The following is a 19,199-nucleotide window of genomic DNA, read 5'->3' as shown; positions in this document are numbered from 1 at the left end:
AAACTCTAAAAGTCCCTGAATGGGCGGCCCGATCCTTTCATTTCACAGACACAAGACTTATAGTCTTAATTTTCCTTTGAAACAAGGAAATGGAGGAGTACTATCTAGATTTGAGCAACAGAATCCCTCACCTGGCTTTCAGAACACTGGAGCTGGTGGAAGCCGGGTTGACAAAAGAAAGTTAAAAGAATAACAGGCTCAGGATAACAGGAATAACAGGATCTGAATTCAGATGCATCAGGCTCTCCTGTCTCTGGGAAAGGTGGGTGGGTCTCTGGGAACAGGGTGAAGACAAATCCTTCCATGAGCTTTAAGCTCATGAAACTGTTAAGTCAACCTGCTTTTGGCCTTGCCCTTCGCATCACTCTAGGTCTCAAGTTCCCAGGCTAGTCCACAAAAGCCTCTCCCACCCCTTTGTGGAGCCAAGGATTTTGTCACCCAGCATGGTGCCTGGAACACAGTAGGTGCTCCATAAACTTTTGTTGAATGAGTAAGTGGTTGAGTTCTTCTTATCATCCTTTCTTCCTTCAGTGTTAAGATTAGTTGGCCTAAACATCCAACATCTCAGAGAATGAGGTGTGACCCTCTGGTTTTCCCCACTGTCTTCCAGCCAGCGACTGCTTATGTGCTCATTTGTCCGTTTGTCTCCTGTATTCGTCATTCTTGTATTCATCCCATAGCTACTGTACTAGTAGCACAGTTCTGTTTTGGTTAAATAATCAAGGCAAGGCAGCTCATCTCCCGGGGCAGGGGGCCTCATTGCCTTCACCACCTCATCTGGGACTCAGTGGAGAGAAGCTTCCAGAATTGCTACCCTGCCGACAGGACACATACCCAGACCAGTCCCAGTGGGAGCCGGGGCAGGTCCTCACTCACTGGTTACCAGCCTTCTGGGTCACTTTACCCACCGGCAGACCTTGCAGGACTTTGTGGCCTGCAAATTGTGGGAAAGACCACAGAGCTCGATCTAAGGATGGGCAGCATTTTACTCAGATAAGAGAGGAAGGAAGGGATGACTGTGAGGCTCAGTGATTGTGAAAGAGCTCTGTGTTCTCTCTTCACTCTTTCTCATGTGTTTGCTTTCGATATTTTAACGGAAAAATAAATACTTGCCCATGATAAAACAGAAGGATGGGGATCCGTAGACACACATATAGGTAAGTCTCCCTTCTATCCTAGATCATTAGCTGCCCTGTAACCCTCTCTAGAAGCAAACACTAATAATCGTAAAGATAATGCTTGAAACAAGTACGCATACACACACGTGTGTGTGTGCATGTGCCGTGTATCCACTTTCTACTCAAATGGGAGCATACTATACCCGCTTTTGCTCCTGGCTTTTTAAAAGTAGGCATGAGTACCCTTGGGTATGAAGGAGCACACTCGTTGCGATGAGCACTGGGGGTCCGTTGTATGTCAGTGACGAATCACTAAATTCTACACCTGAAACTAATATTACACTGGACCTTAACTAACTGGAATTTAAATAAAAACTTGGGGAAAAAAAAGTCGGAGTTAATATATAAAATCTAGAGGTCAGCTTCCCAGAACCCAGAGGAGGGTACAGAAGGGTCGAAGGTATATCTGGAGGGACGAATGGGACGTACCCCGAACACCAGCAATGGTAACCAGACAAATAGTGGGAGGGCATCTATCCCTGCCCCCCTTCTCACTAGCAAAAGGTGCTCAGGCCTCTCCTCACAGGAGGTGTTTAAGTCACGGTCAGATGCTGACCCCAGGTGAGCTAATTTCAGGAAGAGGGCTGATCACTGCCTACACGAGTCCTGATAGGTTCAGAAAGACCAGCATCTGCCACCCTGTCCCACCTCCAACCCTGTCTCCCCCAGAACACCAGAAAATGTCCATCTGGTGACCACTGTTCAAAGTTTTATAAGCCATTTCCTAAAGGATGCTGACACAGACTTGGCAAGACAATATTAATTTTTCCTGAATTTTACCCTCCTCCTAAGAAGATCAAAAACCTTGGGAGCAGCTCCTCAAGATCCTCGTGTGAGTGCTCTCATTAAAATGCCTCGCTGAGAATGGAGTACACTTTTTTTCTTAAATTATTAGCCTTTGCTCCTCTCCCTCCCCTACAGATAGTGTCCTTTGTAAGTCTCTCTACAGGTTTTCATTCCAAATGATACCTTGCCTTTTAAGTTCAAACAGCTCAGAGGAGGTATATAATACATAGTCATAGTAAAGAATAAATAGTAATAATAATAGTCACCATTTTCCCTCATTTAATCTCACAACCCCTCCATGAGACCTTATTTTTATCCTCCTTTTCAGATAATGAAGCTGAGGCCTGGCGTAGTTAAGCCATGTGCCCCAGAGTTAGTAAATGGCAGACCTGGGTCTCCCACCCCAAACCTGGCCTCTGCCTATCTCAGAAGACCAAAATGCAGAATGAGGGGACCATATGGCTGGCTGCAGCCCTCTCCTCATTAGCTCGCTTCTGTGGCTGTATCCTCCAAGGCCAGATCTGGGGTTGCTGAGAATCCCCTACCCTTTATGAAGAGTGGTTGGGTGTCCCAACAGCTGTTGCTGACAGTGCTGGCCTCCCAGTGATAGAGGGGGGTCAGTTATCGTGGTAGAGGGAGGTGAATCAAAATCACAGAAAGAACATTGGTTTTAAGGTCAGAATGACTGGAGAAACAGATCTAAGCTGGGCCTCTTTCAGGCTGTGTGGGTGCTGGGCCATTTATTGAACCTCTCTGAGACTTAACCTGCTTATCTGAGAATAGAGTCAGTAATAGCTCCTGTGCCACAGTAATTAGGTGAGAGGATATGCATCAAGTCCTTGGCACACCATCTGGAAGATACTTGTTTTCTTCCCTTTTCTCTTCCAGACAAGTCACATTACAGGCCTTATTCTGGACATTGAAGGAATTTCAACACCTGGTAGCAAAAAAGGCAAAACCACAGGGACTCTCTAAAATATAGGGACAGGTGCATTTCAGGACCCAAAGCAGGGACGAAGGTGCTCCTCATTTCACATTGTCCACAGTGACAATCTCCCTAACAACCCTTTCCCCATCCTACCCCTGACCAGTCCTGAGATTCCCTAAAAAATAGAATTTCCCGTCTTCAGCCCCGACCTGCCCTGGACCTCAGGTTCAAATTGGAGATCTGGCATTCTCAACAAATGCCTCCACACCAGCAGGCGCTTTTCTGTGGAGCTGCCTCACTCCCGGGAGCCTCTGGCCTGTTGCTGTATGACACTCTCCCCAGCCTCCCGGGCCACATTCCTCCATGACACTGAACACAGCATTCAGGAAGACCGCCTGTCTGTCTAGACTGAGCCCTTCAAGGGCAGACATGTTTGTAGTCCCAGTGTAGAGAGTGTCTGGCATGTAATCGCTGGGTAATTTTCTTTTTAAGGGAACTGTGAACAGCACAAAGATGAATTGGACCTTCTCCCTTCAGGGAACTGACAACATAATATCCCCATCCCCACAACTTAACAAGCAGCCGCATGGGCTAACCACAGCGAAGAGGCAAGGCAAGGGCTGTGGGACACAGAGGAAGGAGGAGCTGCTTCTGACTGAGGAGCTGGTGAAAGCCGCCACAAACGAGGCACATGTGACCTGAGTCTCAGTGAGGGGGGAGGTGGGTCCAGCACCCTTGCTTCCCCATGTTCTGTGTGGATTAAATGGCTGAGACACCACACATGGTATGGGGCCATTTTGTGTGCTCCCCACTGATGTCTCATATTGGCAAACTGCTTTGTTTTCTCTTTTCCTCTCACTCACAGGAGACCCCAGTGTCTGCTCCATCTCCAATCCTGATTTTGTCATCTACTCTTCAGTGGTGTCCTTCTACCTGCCCTTCGGAGTGACTGTCCTCGTCTACGCCAGGATCTACGTGGTGCTGAGACAGAGGAGACGGAAACGGATCCTCACTCGACAGAACAGTCAGTGCATCAGTGTCAGACCTGGCTTCCCTCAACAGGTAAACCCCTCAGAGGGGCAGAGGGAGAATAGTGCCCGACCCCATAGCTTCCTAGCCTTGTGTCCAGAAGTCCTTGCTTCTGCTCATGCTGCCACATCGGAGACACACATCTCACACCCACCTTCGAATCTGCTCGTATTGGCTCTGCTTTAGAGTAGGAAATCGAATCCAGAAAGTACATTGTGAGTCTTCCCTAAAGCTCACACTGCTTGGCAAGGTGATAGGATAGTTTCTGGATGTCTTCTGCTTTCCATCGAAGTTCTTCATTGCCCCCAAATGTCCAATGGTACAAATGTCATATCGATTGGCAGCTGTAGATAGCAGCTGTCCCATGCATTGCTGGTAGATCCCCAGGATTGACTTTTGAGCAGACCACTTATTCCAAGAATCACCTGGGCCCATAGAAAGCTCTTTTTCTTACTAGATGTGTCTCTGTGTCAAGGGGTTGACCAGCTTGGGAAATGGAGTGCTGATGATACGTGTTATTGGGCCTTTCAAGGCTCTGAAAAGGAGCTGCTTCAGCACTGATCTTCCATTTGCTTTGATCTGGAAAGTCGGCTCATCCCCATGTCCAGCATATGCTTGCCATCTGCTAGGGAAGGGTCAGCAGGAATATTATACAGCATCTGCCTTCATAGAGTTTAGAATCTAGACAAGCAGATAGAGCACCCCTCTACCCGAAGTTAACTAACAGCCCCAGGATGTTTGTGGATTGAGATGAAGACAATTAAGCACCGAAATAGAAGTGCCACAGAGGTTATGAGAGAAAAGGTCAATATGCTCAGGAACTGGCTTCATAGACAGAGTGAGAACTGAATTTGATGTTGAAGGCAGGTCCAGTGCAGATGCCCAGATTAACCTTTAATGACCTGAGTGAGAGTCAGTCTCTCAAAATTGAAGTCCCACAGTTTGGATAGAACAAGAATATTGGTTCCCATGAAATAGGAGGTAAGGACCTGAAGCTGAGGATATGGACAAACATTAAGGATATTTGAAACATCGTCATCTATATGGTTCATCTATGGAGACCTTAACCTACAACTGTCTCTCCTTCAACCCACCCTAGTCTTCCTGTCTGAGGCTGCACCCCATTCGGCAGTTTTCAATAAGGGACAGATTTCCATCAGATGCCACTGGACAAATGGTAAGTAAGCCATGTATTTGGTTACAGGAGAAATATAAGATACCTTTTCTCAACACTCTGACTTAACTTGCTTCTACTTTCACCACAGAATGGAATAGTCCCAATGTTATACTTGTATCTCTTGTATATAACAAATATGAGATCCTGATTTGAGCTTCAGAATAAGAATCACCAAGTGATCTACAAAAAGCATATCACTCTTGAGCTAGATCTCAATGACTGGAACCAGTGACACTTGGACATGGTGTGAAAATGCCATCCAGAGTCACCTGGCTAGAAGAAATAGGGTGTCAATGAAACACACATGGGCAGAGCCAAGAAAAACACAGAAGAGAGGCTAATGTGAGACTTTCAAGTGTCCTATTTCCCACTATATATGGGGGAAAACCCAGACAATTTCATGGTCACCCTTATCCTTGTCCTTTCAAGAATTCAAGCCAGCCCTGCCTCCCCAAGCAAGCTGAGTGCAGAATGGAGGCGTTAGAAGATCAATAAACCTCTCCCTGAACTCCAAGCCAATATTAGGAATAAAATTTTAAGAACTCATTCTGAGTTTTGTCCCATCTCTGTACAGCCAATTAACCACTTTTTACACAGTCCTGGTGTAGCAGTTAGAGAGTCTTACTGTAAATAATTTTTTTAATAGGTAAGAATGTTCAAGTTGCCTACAGCAGATCTAAGGTCTGAGGAGGCTCCAAGCTCAAAAGGAAAAAAGCAGAGACTACCAAAGAGAGAATAAAGAAGCAAGAGGCTGGCATTGCCAGGAGTTTGGAGAAATTGGTCTGTCCTACCATCTGGGAGTGGAGGGTTCTGCCAGCCAGACCCAAAAGATTCCAGTGTTTCTTCATGCCAGCCATGGAGATAGTGATGAGGGTTTGCAGAGAGCTGAAAAATATACTCACCAATATACAATCTGGGAAGGATCACTTTGAGCTCTGTGATTTCTTGAACTAAGGAGAGAATAATGAGCATTCTTGGCTGTTGACACTAACATAAAGAAAAAAGAATTTACTGGAAAGATACTAAGTAGCTCAGACTCAGTGAGAAGGTTGAAGAATAACTTCAGACAATGCTGTTCATGCCTAAGGAAGAACCAGATTGGAAGACCTGGAACTCATATCACTGCTAGACAAATTCTCAAGTGTCCCTGCTTCACCAGCTCCAGTTCAAGGTCTTAGGTGCAAATTTCTAATTGGCTGGGCTTAATTTATGTGCCAGAGCTCTAGATGTCTGGTAAGGGTGTGTAGAGAGTGAATATATGGCTTTTATACCTTCAGTAATGGGAACTAAGGGGTCCTGCCTGCTACTGGAGATTGATATAGTGTCTGATTCTTCAAACATGGAAAGAAGTTTAGATGTTGAGCACACACACATCCCCACCAAATAACCAGAAATGTCCACATACTCTCAGGGTCTACCCAACCTAAACCAAAATTTCCCAACTTCTTTTCTGTTTTACAAATGAGGTTCAAAGGTATTTAATTAACTTGCCCAAGGGTCCTTCTAATAAGTAGGAAAGCTGAGGTGAAAATCCTGGGTTTTCTTTTTTCTTTTCTTTCTTTCTTTCTTTTTTTATTTTTATTATGGAAATTTTCAAAAATAAAAAAAGCAGAAAGACAACTAACTCAGGGCCAATTAACTCATGCAATTAACTCATGGCCAATCTTATTTCATTTCATCTGAACTCCCCCCTACACTCATCCATGCCCATTGGATTCTTATAAAGCAGGTCTCAAACCTCATAACATTTCAGCAAAAATATTTCTGTAAGACTCTCTAAGGAAGACTTTATAAAATGTATGACCATAATACATAACCCTAAGCAAATAAATAACTCCCTATTATCATTAAATATCCAGTCAGTATTCACATTATTCCAATTGTCTTACAAGTCTTTCATAGTTTATTTGACTCAAAATTCAAATAAGACCCATACTTTGCAACTGGTAAATGCAATTGTTGTTGTTGTTGCCATTTATTTGTTGAAAAAAACTGAGTCATTTGTCTAACAGAGTTTCCCACATTCCAGATTTTGTGATTTACATCTTAGTAGCATCATTTCACGTGTTCCTCTGTATATCCAGCTCATTCTAACTCAAAAAGACCAGGCTATACTCCTATACTACCCTCCTCAAGGGGCCATTGTGATTCTCAAATGTTCTATATCTGGTACGTATTTTTTAGTTGTGAAGTCAGAAGCAGATTTCATGTACCTTAACTTTTCATGATCCCACACTCTCAGATGTGCTCTCCGGAGGTTTCACAGAATGATGATTTTCTCTAACTTCTTTGCATGCCCTTTCCTTTTCAGGAGCATGCAGAAGATAAACAGTGTCCCCAAAAATGTCAGGATCCTCTCTTGTCCCACCTACAGCCACTCTCCCCTAGCCAGGCACACATGGAGCTGAAGCGTTACTACAGCATCTGCCAAGATAGTGCCTTGGGGCGACCCGGATTCCAAGAAGCCGGGGGAGAGTTGAAAAGGGAGGGGAGGACTCGGAACTCCCTCAGCCCCACCATGGCACCCAAGCTCAGCTTAGAGGTTCGAAAACTCAGTAATGGCAGGTTGTCGACATCTCTAAAGCTGGGGCCCTTGCAGCCTCGTGGAGTGCCACTTCGGGAGAAGAAGGCAACCCAGATGCTGGCAATCGTGCTTGGTGAGTTTGGATCATGTTGAGTTGGGTTGAGTTGGGTTGAATTTGGTTGGGTTAGGTTGAGTTTGGTGGAGCTGGCAGAGGGTACTAAGGAAACACATTTGTCAGAAATGGAAATCCAATAATGGTAATATTTATAAATGTTTGCAATACAATTGAGAAGGGTTTGCATATCAATGTTAACTCTGGGGAAAATTCAAAAGACCTGGGCAGAAATTATGAAATATAAAATTGAACATGTGACCTAACTGAACTGCATTTATTCATTGTATTTGTTGTCTATCCCATGAAATTAAAATGGATAAATCAAATAATAAATAAGATAATAATTCAATAAAAGTGTCTGGCATATATTGGATATTTAATAAAGGCTTACTTATTCTAAAATATTAAGTGAAAAAATAAGGATGCAAAAAACTGCTGACATATGGTGTGATAACATCTAGATTATTTCAAAGACAGAGAAAGAAAAACATGAAAATTAATTCACCAAGATGTCAAAAGTGATTGTCTTTGAGTGGTGGGTGGTTATTTTTCTTCTTTCTACTTTTCTGTATTTACCAAGTTTTCCATAATGTACAAAATCAGGGTTCATTTTTATAGTAGAAAAATAGAAAATGTATTTAAAGAGAAAAAGTTGATAAATCACAGAGAGCATTAGAGTTAGTGAAGACAATTCAACCTGTTCACTGCCATTGACAAAGCTTCCTTTCTAATGTCTCAGGGACTTTATGAGGATACCTGGATGTAATCTCAACAGCAGGAAACATCAGTCATGTCTTTAAAGTCCTCTTCCCTGTCAGTGCCTAGGGTCATGTCTTGCACGGCTAGACATTAAATAAATATTTGAATTGAACTGAGAAGTAGAAAAGACTAGTAAAGAGCTACCTAAATATCAAACTAGAAAAGTTGATTTAGGAACAAAGGCCTGAGATGAATCAAAGATGTAAACATGTAATTTTCTCATCCAAAAAGAAAAGAAAAGAAAGAAAGAAAAATGAGGTGGCTAATCACACCTCCTTCATAGGGTTGGTGTAAAAATTAAAGGGGCATGTACAATTCCAGCATGGTGGCTGGCACAAAGAAAACAACCGTGAGTCATTTTCATGTTATAACACAAGGAGTAAGCAAACCCCTGACCCAGTTTCTCTCTTCTTTTGCAACCCAGGGGCCTTCATTGTCTGCTGGCTGCCCTTCTTTTTGACCCACGTTCTCAATACTCACTGCCAAGCCTGCCATGTGTCCCCAGAGCTTTACAGCGCCACCACGTGGCTGGGCTACGTGAACAGTGCCCTCAACCCCGTGATCTATACCACCTTCAATGTCGAGTTCCGTAAAGCCTTCCTCAAGATCCTGTCTTGCTGAAGGAGAGGAGAGTGGACTCCCTGTGCCCACCCTTAGCTGACAGGCCATCAGGCCATTGGCCAGGGCCCGCTCAGAACAACAGTGCTGTGTTCTGTGGCGTGAGATAGGAAGACGACTCCCGGAGCCAGGACCTCCCTGAGTGGCAGGTTTAACCAACTGCTTCTTCCTAAACATAATGTTCTACCTCCCCAGCTAAAATCTGACTCCATCCTGGCAGTCTTCAAGTGGTTGGGAGGTCCCTGAGTGACAAGCAATAATTCAGAAAGAAGCTCCTAAAACATGACTCTATACACACACACACACACACACACATACACACACACTTGTCATCAGAGGCATGATTCATCACAGTGATGGAAAAATGAACAGATATAATTGTCAACTCGCCAGGGGTCCTTGAAATCTCAGCCAGTAAACCGTTGCAGAATAGCCGTTTTCTCTTCCTTCAAGCCTCTACTTAAACCAACAGGCTGACTTTGAGCAGTTGCGGGCCCATACCCTTGTGGTCATTCCTTTCGTTTGCTGTATGCTTAATTATAAGGGCACCTTATTCTCTGTAGAATCTGGCTGCAGCTGATGAGGGAAATTCCTCACCCCGTGGGAGATATTGTCCCACATTGGGACCTGGGCTTGCTTTCAAACCTTGCTACCCCTGCCCTGTAGCTCTCACTAAGAAGGTCCTCTGACTCCATTCCTGTATTCTCGGAGAATCAACTCCAGAGCAATTTGGGATGAGGATGTTAAGGAAGTGGCCACTCCCACTATAGAATCACTTTAAACTCTATGGTTCATAACATGCCTTAGATATGCTTTTCATAACACTATAAGGTTTTCCTACCCAGGCATCTTCATCTCCTACTTAACAGAGACCCAATACTTTCAGACCCTAAATCCATTAAGTCTTAAGTGTCTACAAAGTGCCAGTCACTTCCTAGGCTCTGGATCGATGACAATGAAGAAGACAGCTCCTGCCTACCACCTGCTTCTGTGTTTTTTCATTCACCTGTAAGAGTAGTAGGGACTCCCCTAGACTGTCAGAGGACCTCAGAACTGAGGGCAGCAGGCAGGGTAGCTGTCCAAAGATATTACATGGACAGTCTTCATAAAGGCCTAGTGCAGAGTCTGCACAGGGCCGCTCCAACAACTGAAATGAAAGGCATAATAGAAATAATGTGTCGATGTTATTCAAAATTGCAGTTAGAAGGAACTTGAATATTCTCACCACTTCCCTTTTCACCTACAGAAGCTATTTCTCATTGCCTAGAGAATCCAGGTACAATTTATGGATAATTTATGAAGTGTTATCATCTTGAACTTCAATAAATTTACTGTGAAGAGCTGTTAGTGCACAGGTGTGACAGATGTCCACTGCGATGCTGGTAAAATTTTGAAGTACACAAGAACTTTACAAAGAATCCAAGGCTTCTTTGCCCCATCTTTATTCCTCTAACCCTTAAGTGTGTAAGAAGGAAATTTATACCCCCAGTAACTTAGTTATCTGTTACTTCTGAATGCTTTTAATGCCAGCATTTTTAAAATGTTATTGCCTAAAATAGTATTTATATTGTAAGTCTGGTGGAAAAATTCTGTGTGCCTGCTAGTTTCCTGTATGTACCTCATGCCATCTAGCTCAAGGGGTTTATCAGGCAAGCAGAACTAGGGACTGTAACTGTTACATATCTGAAGAAGTAAAAGTACATGATTCCTAGGATTTTCCATGCAAAATAAACCGAAAACAAGTAGGACAGTGGGTTAAAATTAGTAAAATTCCATGTCAAAATGAGAGTTCTAAAAATAAAAACATAGACAATGTCAGTATTAATATATTTATGAAGAAGAAGGATGGCACATATTGTGTATCCTTCCTTTCCATCAAGTCATCAAAACCTTAGGATAACTTTAAGAGAAGATAAACTCAGTTTTGGAGATGAGGAAACAGGCTAACAGGCCAAGGTCACACACATTCAGTAACTGGCAGAGCTGGGGTTCAAGTGTACGTCTACCTGATTTGCAAGCCCGTGCAACTAACCGCTAGGATACACTGCCTTCCACCAGAGAGGGAAACGGGTGGGAAAAAAAGACAAGGAGAAAAAAACGGAGCCAGGGTCCAGGGAAGATCCTCAGACTGCCTGACCCACCTCTGCCCCTTAACTTCCTGAGGCGGCCTGCCCAATGCAATGCTCTCACTCTCCTGCCAAGTTTAACTTCTAAAACAGTCACACAGCAAAGTCATAATCTGTTTGTATAAAACCAGGTGACAGACCTTGGAGAGCATTTGGTTTTACTCTCTCCTTCATTTATATAAAAGGAAACGGAAGTCCAGAACAATTGTTCCCATTGGCTAATGACAGATAAGAGTGCCAATATACTGAATTCTTCTATAAAAACTATAAACTCCATATAGATATAAGGAGAAAGTCATCCTGTCACCTTCATCCTTAAACTGAGGGGCATCTTTTCCCTAGACAGCAGCCTCTTATCCCTAATCTGAGACAACATCCCTTTCCCAGAATTTTCTTCTGATCCAGGAAGAGCCTTCTAGAAGAATTCTGAGCACTCTCTTCAGCCCCTTCAGCCTGGGAGTCTTCATTCGACCACCTCTGCCTCTGTAGCTCCCACCTTGGGCCAGCACTTAACCTCACAGCTTGGTACTTTCAGAGCCAAAGTGGCGAAAAGTTCCAGGAGAGAGCTGGCCTGAATGAAGCAAGGCAGAGTTCTTGGGGCAAACCTGTTCTGTGCCCTAAGAAAAGGCCTCAGGGCCCGCCATACTATTTGGCTGAAATGCAAATAGTATGGAAATCCAGAGAGATTACAATCAACATTCAACTCTAAATCATAAGTAAATATTTTCTTCTTTTAAAACACCATCCTCTATACTCCTTTCATCGACCATGTACTAAATCAACTGCTTATTCAGTAAATACTGGTTTACCACCTTCCATGTGCGGGCATGGTATAGTGCTGGGAAACATCATCAAGGGAGACAGGGTCCCTGCCCCCAGTGCTTGTAGTACAGTGGGGAGGTCGAATACACTGATGACCTGCTTTTTGTCTATAGTAAAGGGATTTCGTGGTTTTTGGAAGTCCTCTATTCAGCCCTAAAGAGGCTTCCCAGACAAGTATTGTCAGGGTTAAGACATAATTAAGAAGTACGGAGGGTGTTCCAGGCAAAAAAAAAAAAAAAAACCTTTGAAGAGCTGAAGATATGAACAAGCAAGGAGCATGCAAGGAATCTCAAATAATTCCATCTGGCTGTAGAGAGGAGACCATAGGACAGGAAAGGAAAGGGCCTCATCCTTGGAGACCTCCTCCAGTTCTGCACAGGTGACAACTGAGTTAGTGGTGATCCCACTTGCCAAAAACCTCTAGATCTTCCCTCCACTTCTCTCCATGTGGGCAACACACATCACAGACGACTTACTTAACTGACTTATTTAATTACTTCCCTCTGAGCTACAGTGAATTTCAATAAATGCAGAATTCAATTTGAATTCTTTGCTCTTTTCTCTGCAAGAGGAGGGGAATGGCTGGCTGAATGGATGCAGAGTCAGAGATGGTTAAATGAAGGCAGTTCAGAGAGTTAGGGTCAGAAATCGAGGGGCAGGGGAAGGGGTTAGGGGTCAGGCAAAGAAATTTGTTTTCCTGAATGCTTGGGTCAGAACTAAACAGAGAAGCAGAAGGGTTCAGGGATTTTCTCAGAACTGGCTGTTTCCTGCAGGTCCTGACTCCCAGGCCTGTGCTCTCATCCTTTGGTATCTGCTGACATCAGAAAACTGAAAAAGCTTAATTTGAATCAACACACAAAGAGCAGAGAGGGGATGACAGGCAATTAACTTGATTCCTCCTTTCTACCTAATTCTCTCCTCATCAGCTTAGGAAGGGAGTGAGTTTCCATGACTACCTCCTGACACGGAGACTCAGAGGAGGGTGATGCCAATGTCAGCTCGGCTCTGTCGCACACACTGACAGAGGCAGAACCTGGGAGTCAGTGCCAAGCGCAAGTCCTGGGACCTCTTGCCTCACCCACCCCAATGGCCTTCCTCACTAGACAACAATTAGACTTCATGAATTAGAAGTGCTTTGCCAACTATAAAGTTGTAACAAATGTGAGAGATTGTTATCATTGATATCACCACCACCACCACCACCACCACCATCACCATCATCATCATCATCCCTCCCCCCCAAGCAGCTATTTTTATTCCCTCTGGTTCACAGCCCATCTTTCTTTCTCCTTGCTGATTCTCTAATTGTCTCATGTTATCAGGCACAATCTGTTCAGCCACCCACATGAAATCTGATTTTTCTCTTGTCTTTTATTCCCTACATGTACCCAGGATACTTGGCTGAATTTGTAGTGAAGTTGTTAGGCAAATGGCTAGTCCTTAACAGCACACCCTTTCCCTGCTCTGCCAGCCACGTGCCCAAGTATAGCATGATCCAAAGTCAGGCTAATAGCAGGTGTGTACTTGCTAAGGGTGACCTTGGTGGGGGGAGGGGGTGTCTCTGCTCGTCTCCTGACCAGGGAATGAGAAGCAGAATACACATACCCCTCAAGACTTTCTGTCTTTGTTCCTCATGACGTCTGAGCCGAATGTGTTTCCTCTTGCTCCACCTCTTCCTTCCTGAGAAAAGTGCCCCGGATATAGTACATTCATTTCCTGGGGCTGCAGTATCAAATGGCCACAAACCATGGAGCTTAACATAACAGAGACTTCTCTCATAGTTTTGAAAGCTCCAAGTCCAAAATCAAGGTGTTGGCAGGGCCATGCTCTCTCTGAAGTCTGTAGGGGAAGATCTTTCTTTGCCTCTTCCTAATTTCTGGTGGTTGCCAGCAATCTTCAGTATCCCTAAGTGAGGCGGCATAACTCTAATCTCTCCTCTGACTTAACATGGTATTTCCCTGCTGTGTGTGTGTTTGTGTCCAAGTTTCCCTCTTCTTATAAGTCATCAAATTAAAACCCGCCCTGATCCAATGTGACCTCATCTTGACTTGATTTTATCTGCAAAGACTCTATTTCAAAAGAGGCTTACATTTACAGATTCCGGGGGTTAAGACTTCAACATATCTTTTGCGGGGGGGACACAAATCAATCCATAAAATATGGAGAAAGTGATCTGGAAGGCCAGAGGACTTGGAACTTGGATGACTTGGGGTAATGCACAAAAGTTGTGTCATTCAGAATGTAAGAGGTCAGATTCCAGCCTTGGCATATAGCCTTTTTAGTGGCCTGAGTCAAGTGTGCAAACTTCCTGGCACTCAACTTTGTTATCAATAAAATGGTAAGTCTGAATTCCTAAGGTATGATAAGACAAGCTAAAAATAATTCTAGAAGGACATAAGTTATCTTCTGAGCCCTAAAAACCTACAAGCATGCTTATTAATAAATGTCCAACTGTTCAAAGACCATCCTTAATTGTCTCTGTCTTAAAAAATAAATAAAATAAAATGAAAAGGAATGCAATAGCAAACTCATTAGAGCTGAGGAAAACTGAAGGAATATCATGTAGTTCCCCTACTTCATGTAGCACCACTCCAGATGGGCAACGATAAAGATGGTGTTTGCCTTTAAGAAAAACTTACATAATGGAGTCTTGCCTTATGCTTTGAGCAGACTCCATAAGACTTTGTATTAAAGACCCTTGAAAAGCTTGTGATTTATCACAACATAAAATCATGGGATTTGAAACTTGGAAGGGACTTTAGCCTGGTCTCCAAGTCATTGAAGAAATTCTAATATCCCTGACCCATGATCACCACCCTGCTGTATTAAAAAGCTGGATCACTTCTTTCCAAGACATGTGACTGGTTATCCTTTAGAAAACTCTTTCCACCTTTCAGCCAAAATCTGCCTTCTTATAAAATCTACCTTTGTGCTCCTAGTCTTTTCTCCAGCACAGAATCTTCTATTCCATCTTCCCAATGGCAACCTTTGTGGGGTGTCTAAAACAGTTTGCCAAAGCCTCAATTCCTCTTTCTCTACTCCAGGTAACATTTTCTTACACTCTCCATCTTTGTCGATTTCTTCTGGATGTAGCCATGTTGTTAGTATTTCTGTTAAAATATGAGGGCCCAGATAGAATATAATCTTCTAAATATGGTTTGTTTAACCAGTTCAGAGTGCTGCAGACTCATTTCTGCATGATTGGAATATTCAATTTTGAATGACCCAACAAATTACACGGAATCATATTGCAACCCTAAGAAGGAGATCCGCACGCTGAATGGGTCACTTTAATGGGATATGCCTTAGGGATCAACACCTGTATGTGAAAGAAGTAGGATTCAGCAGAGGGAGGAGTTGAACTGCAATGTAGTCGCACAAGGAACTCAGATAATCTCACTGGGATTTCTCAGGGGGCAGGGCCTTTTATGGCCCACGCCAATGACTGGAGGTGGACTATCCCCAGGAAGGAGGGATACCTTAGGCAAGAAAGATCTGTGCAGTTGAAAGATTTCACTATCAACTCTCCTGGCAAGTTGGGGGAACAAATTCCTCAGTTCTGAAGAGGGGATGTGCATCATGCACTATATGCCATTTGACTCCATTTTCCTTATGTAGTAAATTCTAGAAACAGCTTCATCAGGAATCTAGTTGGTCTCTCTTCCTGTGGAAGTTGAATGGGATGGCCTATAATCTCTGTCAAAGCAACTGGTCTCAATGCCAAAATAATTCTCATCATTGCCTTCTTCTGTCATCTATTCTAGATTTTTCTCACTACCGGTTAGCACTCTTCTGGTCTAGGGACATATCTGATGGGGTGACGCTGTGGGATATGGTGACCTTCTCAGGCCGTGGCTGCTACACTTACCCATGTAGTGGTAAAATTAAAAAAAGGAATACAGAGAGACACTTCAGTGGACCATCCAGGCACCAAATGTGTTCTTCCCCATCCCTATTGTGTCACAACATCCTTAACTTCTCCTGATTGTCAGGATTCAATTATATTTGCCAGGATGCTCCATCACTTATCTGTTGGCCTCCTGGCACTAGGAGCTCCAAATGACTAGGTAAAAGCCATAACTTAAAGCTTAATGGGGTTTTCATCCCCTACTATACATATTCCTCCTTTAAGAACAAGGCTCCTGGGACGCCTAGGTGGCTCAGTAAGTTAAGCATCTGCCTTCGGCTCAGATCATGAGCTGAGGGGCCTACGATCGAGTCCCACATTAGGCTCCTTGCTCAGTGGGGAGTCTTCTTCTCCCTCTCCCTGTGCCTGCTGCTCCCCCTACTTGTTCTCTCTCTCTCTCTCTCTCTCCCTCCCTCTCTGAAAAATAAATAAAACCTTAAAAAAAAAAAAAAGAACAAGGATTTTTACCTCAAAAAGTTAAGCCTAGCATTACTTCATGATCCGGCAATTCCATCCCTAGGTGTATAACCTAAATAATTAGAAACAAGGATTCAAAACAAAAATCAAACCGAAACAAAATAAAACCAAAAAACCCACTTGCATAGAAATGTTCATAGCAGCACTATTTGTAGTACCCCAAAATTTGGAAAGATTCCAAATGGCCATCAACACACGAATGCGTAAACAAATCATGGTATAGCCATAGAATGGAATATTATTTGGCCATAAAAAGGAATGACATATTGATATGTGCTACAATGTGGTTGAACCTCAGAAACATTATAATAAGTGGAAAGAGCCAGACACAAAAGGTCACGTATTGTATGATGATTTCACCTATATGAAATATCTACAATAGTTAAATCCATAGAAATAAAAGTAAATTGGTGGTTTCCAAAAGTAGGAGTGGAGGGTATGGGGAGTAACTGCTTAATGGATATACAATTTCTTTGGGGGTGATGAAAGTGTTTCAAACTAGAAATATTGGTCTCACAATAGATAGAGGTACTAAATGCCACTGAATTGTTCACTTCAAAATGGTTACTTTTATGTTTATGAATTTTGCCTTAATAATTTTTTTAACTTTAAAAAGAAATAGAAAAAGAACAGGACCTAGAGGTTCTGTGTTCTCTGATCAGAAGACTCAATATTGTTAAGATGGTAAATCTCTTGAAATTGATCTGTATATGAAATGCAATCCTTCTCAAAAGTCCAACAGGACTTCCCCCCCCAACCCCCAGAAACTTATAAGCAGATTGTGAAATTTATATGGAAATGCAAACAATCCAGAATAACCAAAATTAATTCTTTTTAAAAGAAGAACAGAGTTGAAGAATGTTTACTTCCCAATTTCAAAACTTACTATAAAGATACAGTTACCAAGAGTGCTATATTGGCATAAGATAGATATATAGATCAATGACACAGAACTGAAATTCTAGAAGCAAATCCTTGTATCTATGGTCAATTGATTTTCAACAAAGGTAATCTGCTGAGGAAAGGAGAGCCTTTTAAATAAATGGTGCTAGGACAATTAGATATTCAGATGCAAAAACACAATTTAGGTCCCAGCTCATGCCATAACCCAAAATTAACTCAAAATGAAACATAGAATTAAATATAAGAGCTAAACAATAAAACTTTTAAAAGAAAATGCAAGTGAAAAATCTTTGAGACCTTAACATAGGCAAAGATTTCTTATAAGACACTAAAAGTACCATTGAAAGAGAAAGAATAGATAAATTGGATCTTATGAAAACTCAAAACTTTGCATGTCAAAAGACATCATTTAAAAACAATAAGATTGGCTTCTAAAATGTTTGCAAAACACATATCTGGTAAGAGACTGCATCTGGAATATACAAGGGGTGCCTAGGGGGCTCGGTCAGTAAAGCGTACAACTCTTGATCTCAGGGTCATGAATTCAAGCCCCTTGCTGAAGCATAGAGCTTACTTAAAAAAAAAAAAAAGATATAACAGAATATACAAATAACTTTTACAATTTAATAATAAGAAAACAAATAACCCAGTCACCAGTTCCAAAAAAAAGGCAAAATATTTAATCATACATTTTAGTAAAGAAGATATAAGAATCACTCATAAACACATAAAACCATGATCAACATCATTAGTCATCCAAGAGTGGCTTAAGACAGAGAATAACAAATGTTAGAAAGCGGGTAGAGAAATGGGAATCCTTACACATTGCCGATAAGAATGCAAAATAGTCCCGTTGCTTTGGAAAATGGTTTGACAGACTCTTAAAAGTTAAGCATAGATTTATCATATCATCTTGTGATTCTGCTCTTGGGCATCTCCCCAAAAGAAATGAAAACAAATATCCACACATAGACTTGTATATTAATATTCCTTATAGTGTTATTCACAATAGCCAAAAGTTGGAAACAGCCCAAACATCCATCAATTGGTGAAGGGATAAACAAAATATGGTGTATCCATATAACAAAATATTATTCAACAATGAAAAGTAACAAAATAATGATACATACTATGACATAGATAAATCTCAGAATCTTTTCCTAAGAGAAAGAAGCAAACCACAAGAGACTATATATGTGGTATTATTCCATTCTGTGAAATGTCCAGAAAAGGTAAAATTATACAGAGAGAAGATTAGTGGTTGCCTGGGGCAGAAGGTGGGAATGGAAACTACTAGGGAATGGGCATGAGGATATTATTGGGACAATACAAATATTTTAAAACTGATTTATTATGATGGTTGTACAACTTGGTAACCTTACTAAAAATCATTGAGTTATACACTTCAAGTAGGTGAATTATACACTATGTAAAATACGCCTTAATAAAGTTATTTTAAAAATAAGAAGAACAAGCCCCTTTAAATCTGCAGAGTCCAAAAGAGCAGAGACAAGAAGTACAAAATTCCTCAAGTGGGTCAGGGAAAATAATGTTAAGTGGGGGCACTTCTACTTCTATTTCTTGTTTCCTAGATTCATGTATTCTACCGATGGGTTAAGCACCATGAATGGTCTTTGATTTAGAGTGTATCCAATGTCTGACAGCTGGCACCCCATCATCAGAATATCATGTCCAAGTTGATGCCTCCATTGTGCATCCGAAAAACTGCTGTGCATTCCTTCAGACTAGCAGCTTCTGGGAGGTGTAACATGTAATAGAAGCAGTGGAGCTCATGGTCATGTGCACATAGCCGGCCATACCTCCACTGATATAAGCAATTACCTTGGTCT

The 19,199-nt window shown here is 42.3% G+C and overlaps 1 protein-coding gene across 1 annotated transcript in view; it reads left to right on the top strand.

Moving 5' to 3' along the window:
- The window catches only part of DRD3 (dopamine receptor D3), a 39,263-nt gene extending 30,135 nt beyond the window's left edge, over positions 1-9,128 (top strand). Inside the window, exons 5-8 of the mRNA XM_047691591.1 lie at positions 3,758-3,954; positions 5,021-5,098; positions 7,410-7,755; positions 8,921-9,128. Coding sequence (XP_047547547.1) covers positions 3,758-3,954; positions 5,021-5,098; positions 7,410-7,755; positions 8,921-9,117 — 818 coding nt within the window. The 3' untranslated portion in view covers positions 9,118-9,128. The remainder of the gene's footprint in view (positions 1-3,757; positions 3,955-5,020; positions 5,099-7,409; positions 7,756-8,920) is intronic.
- Positions 9,129-19,199: the final 10,071 nt, after the last annotated feature.

This window comes from Lutra lutra, chromosome 1 (assembly GCF_902655055.1).
Source record: "Lutra lutra chromosome 1, mLutLut1.2, whole genome shotgun sequence".
Classification (NCBI taxonomy): domain Eukaryota; kingdom Metazoa; phylum Chordata; class Mammalia; order Carnivora; family Mustelidae; genus Lutra; species Lutra lutra.
Note: the sequence above shows the minus strand (reverse complement) of the source record. Positions and strands in the feature narration are given on the sequence as shown.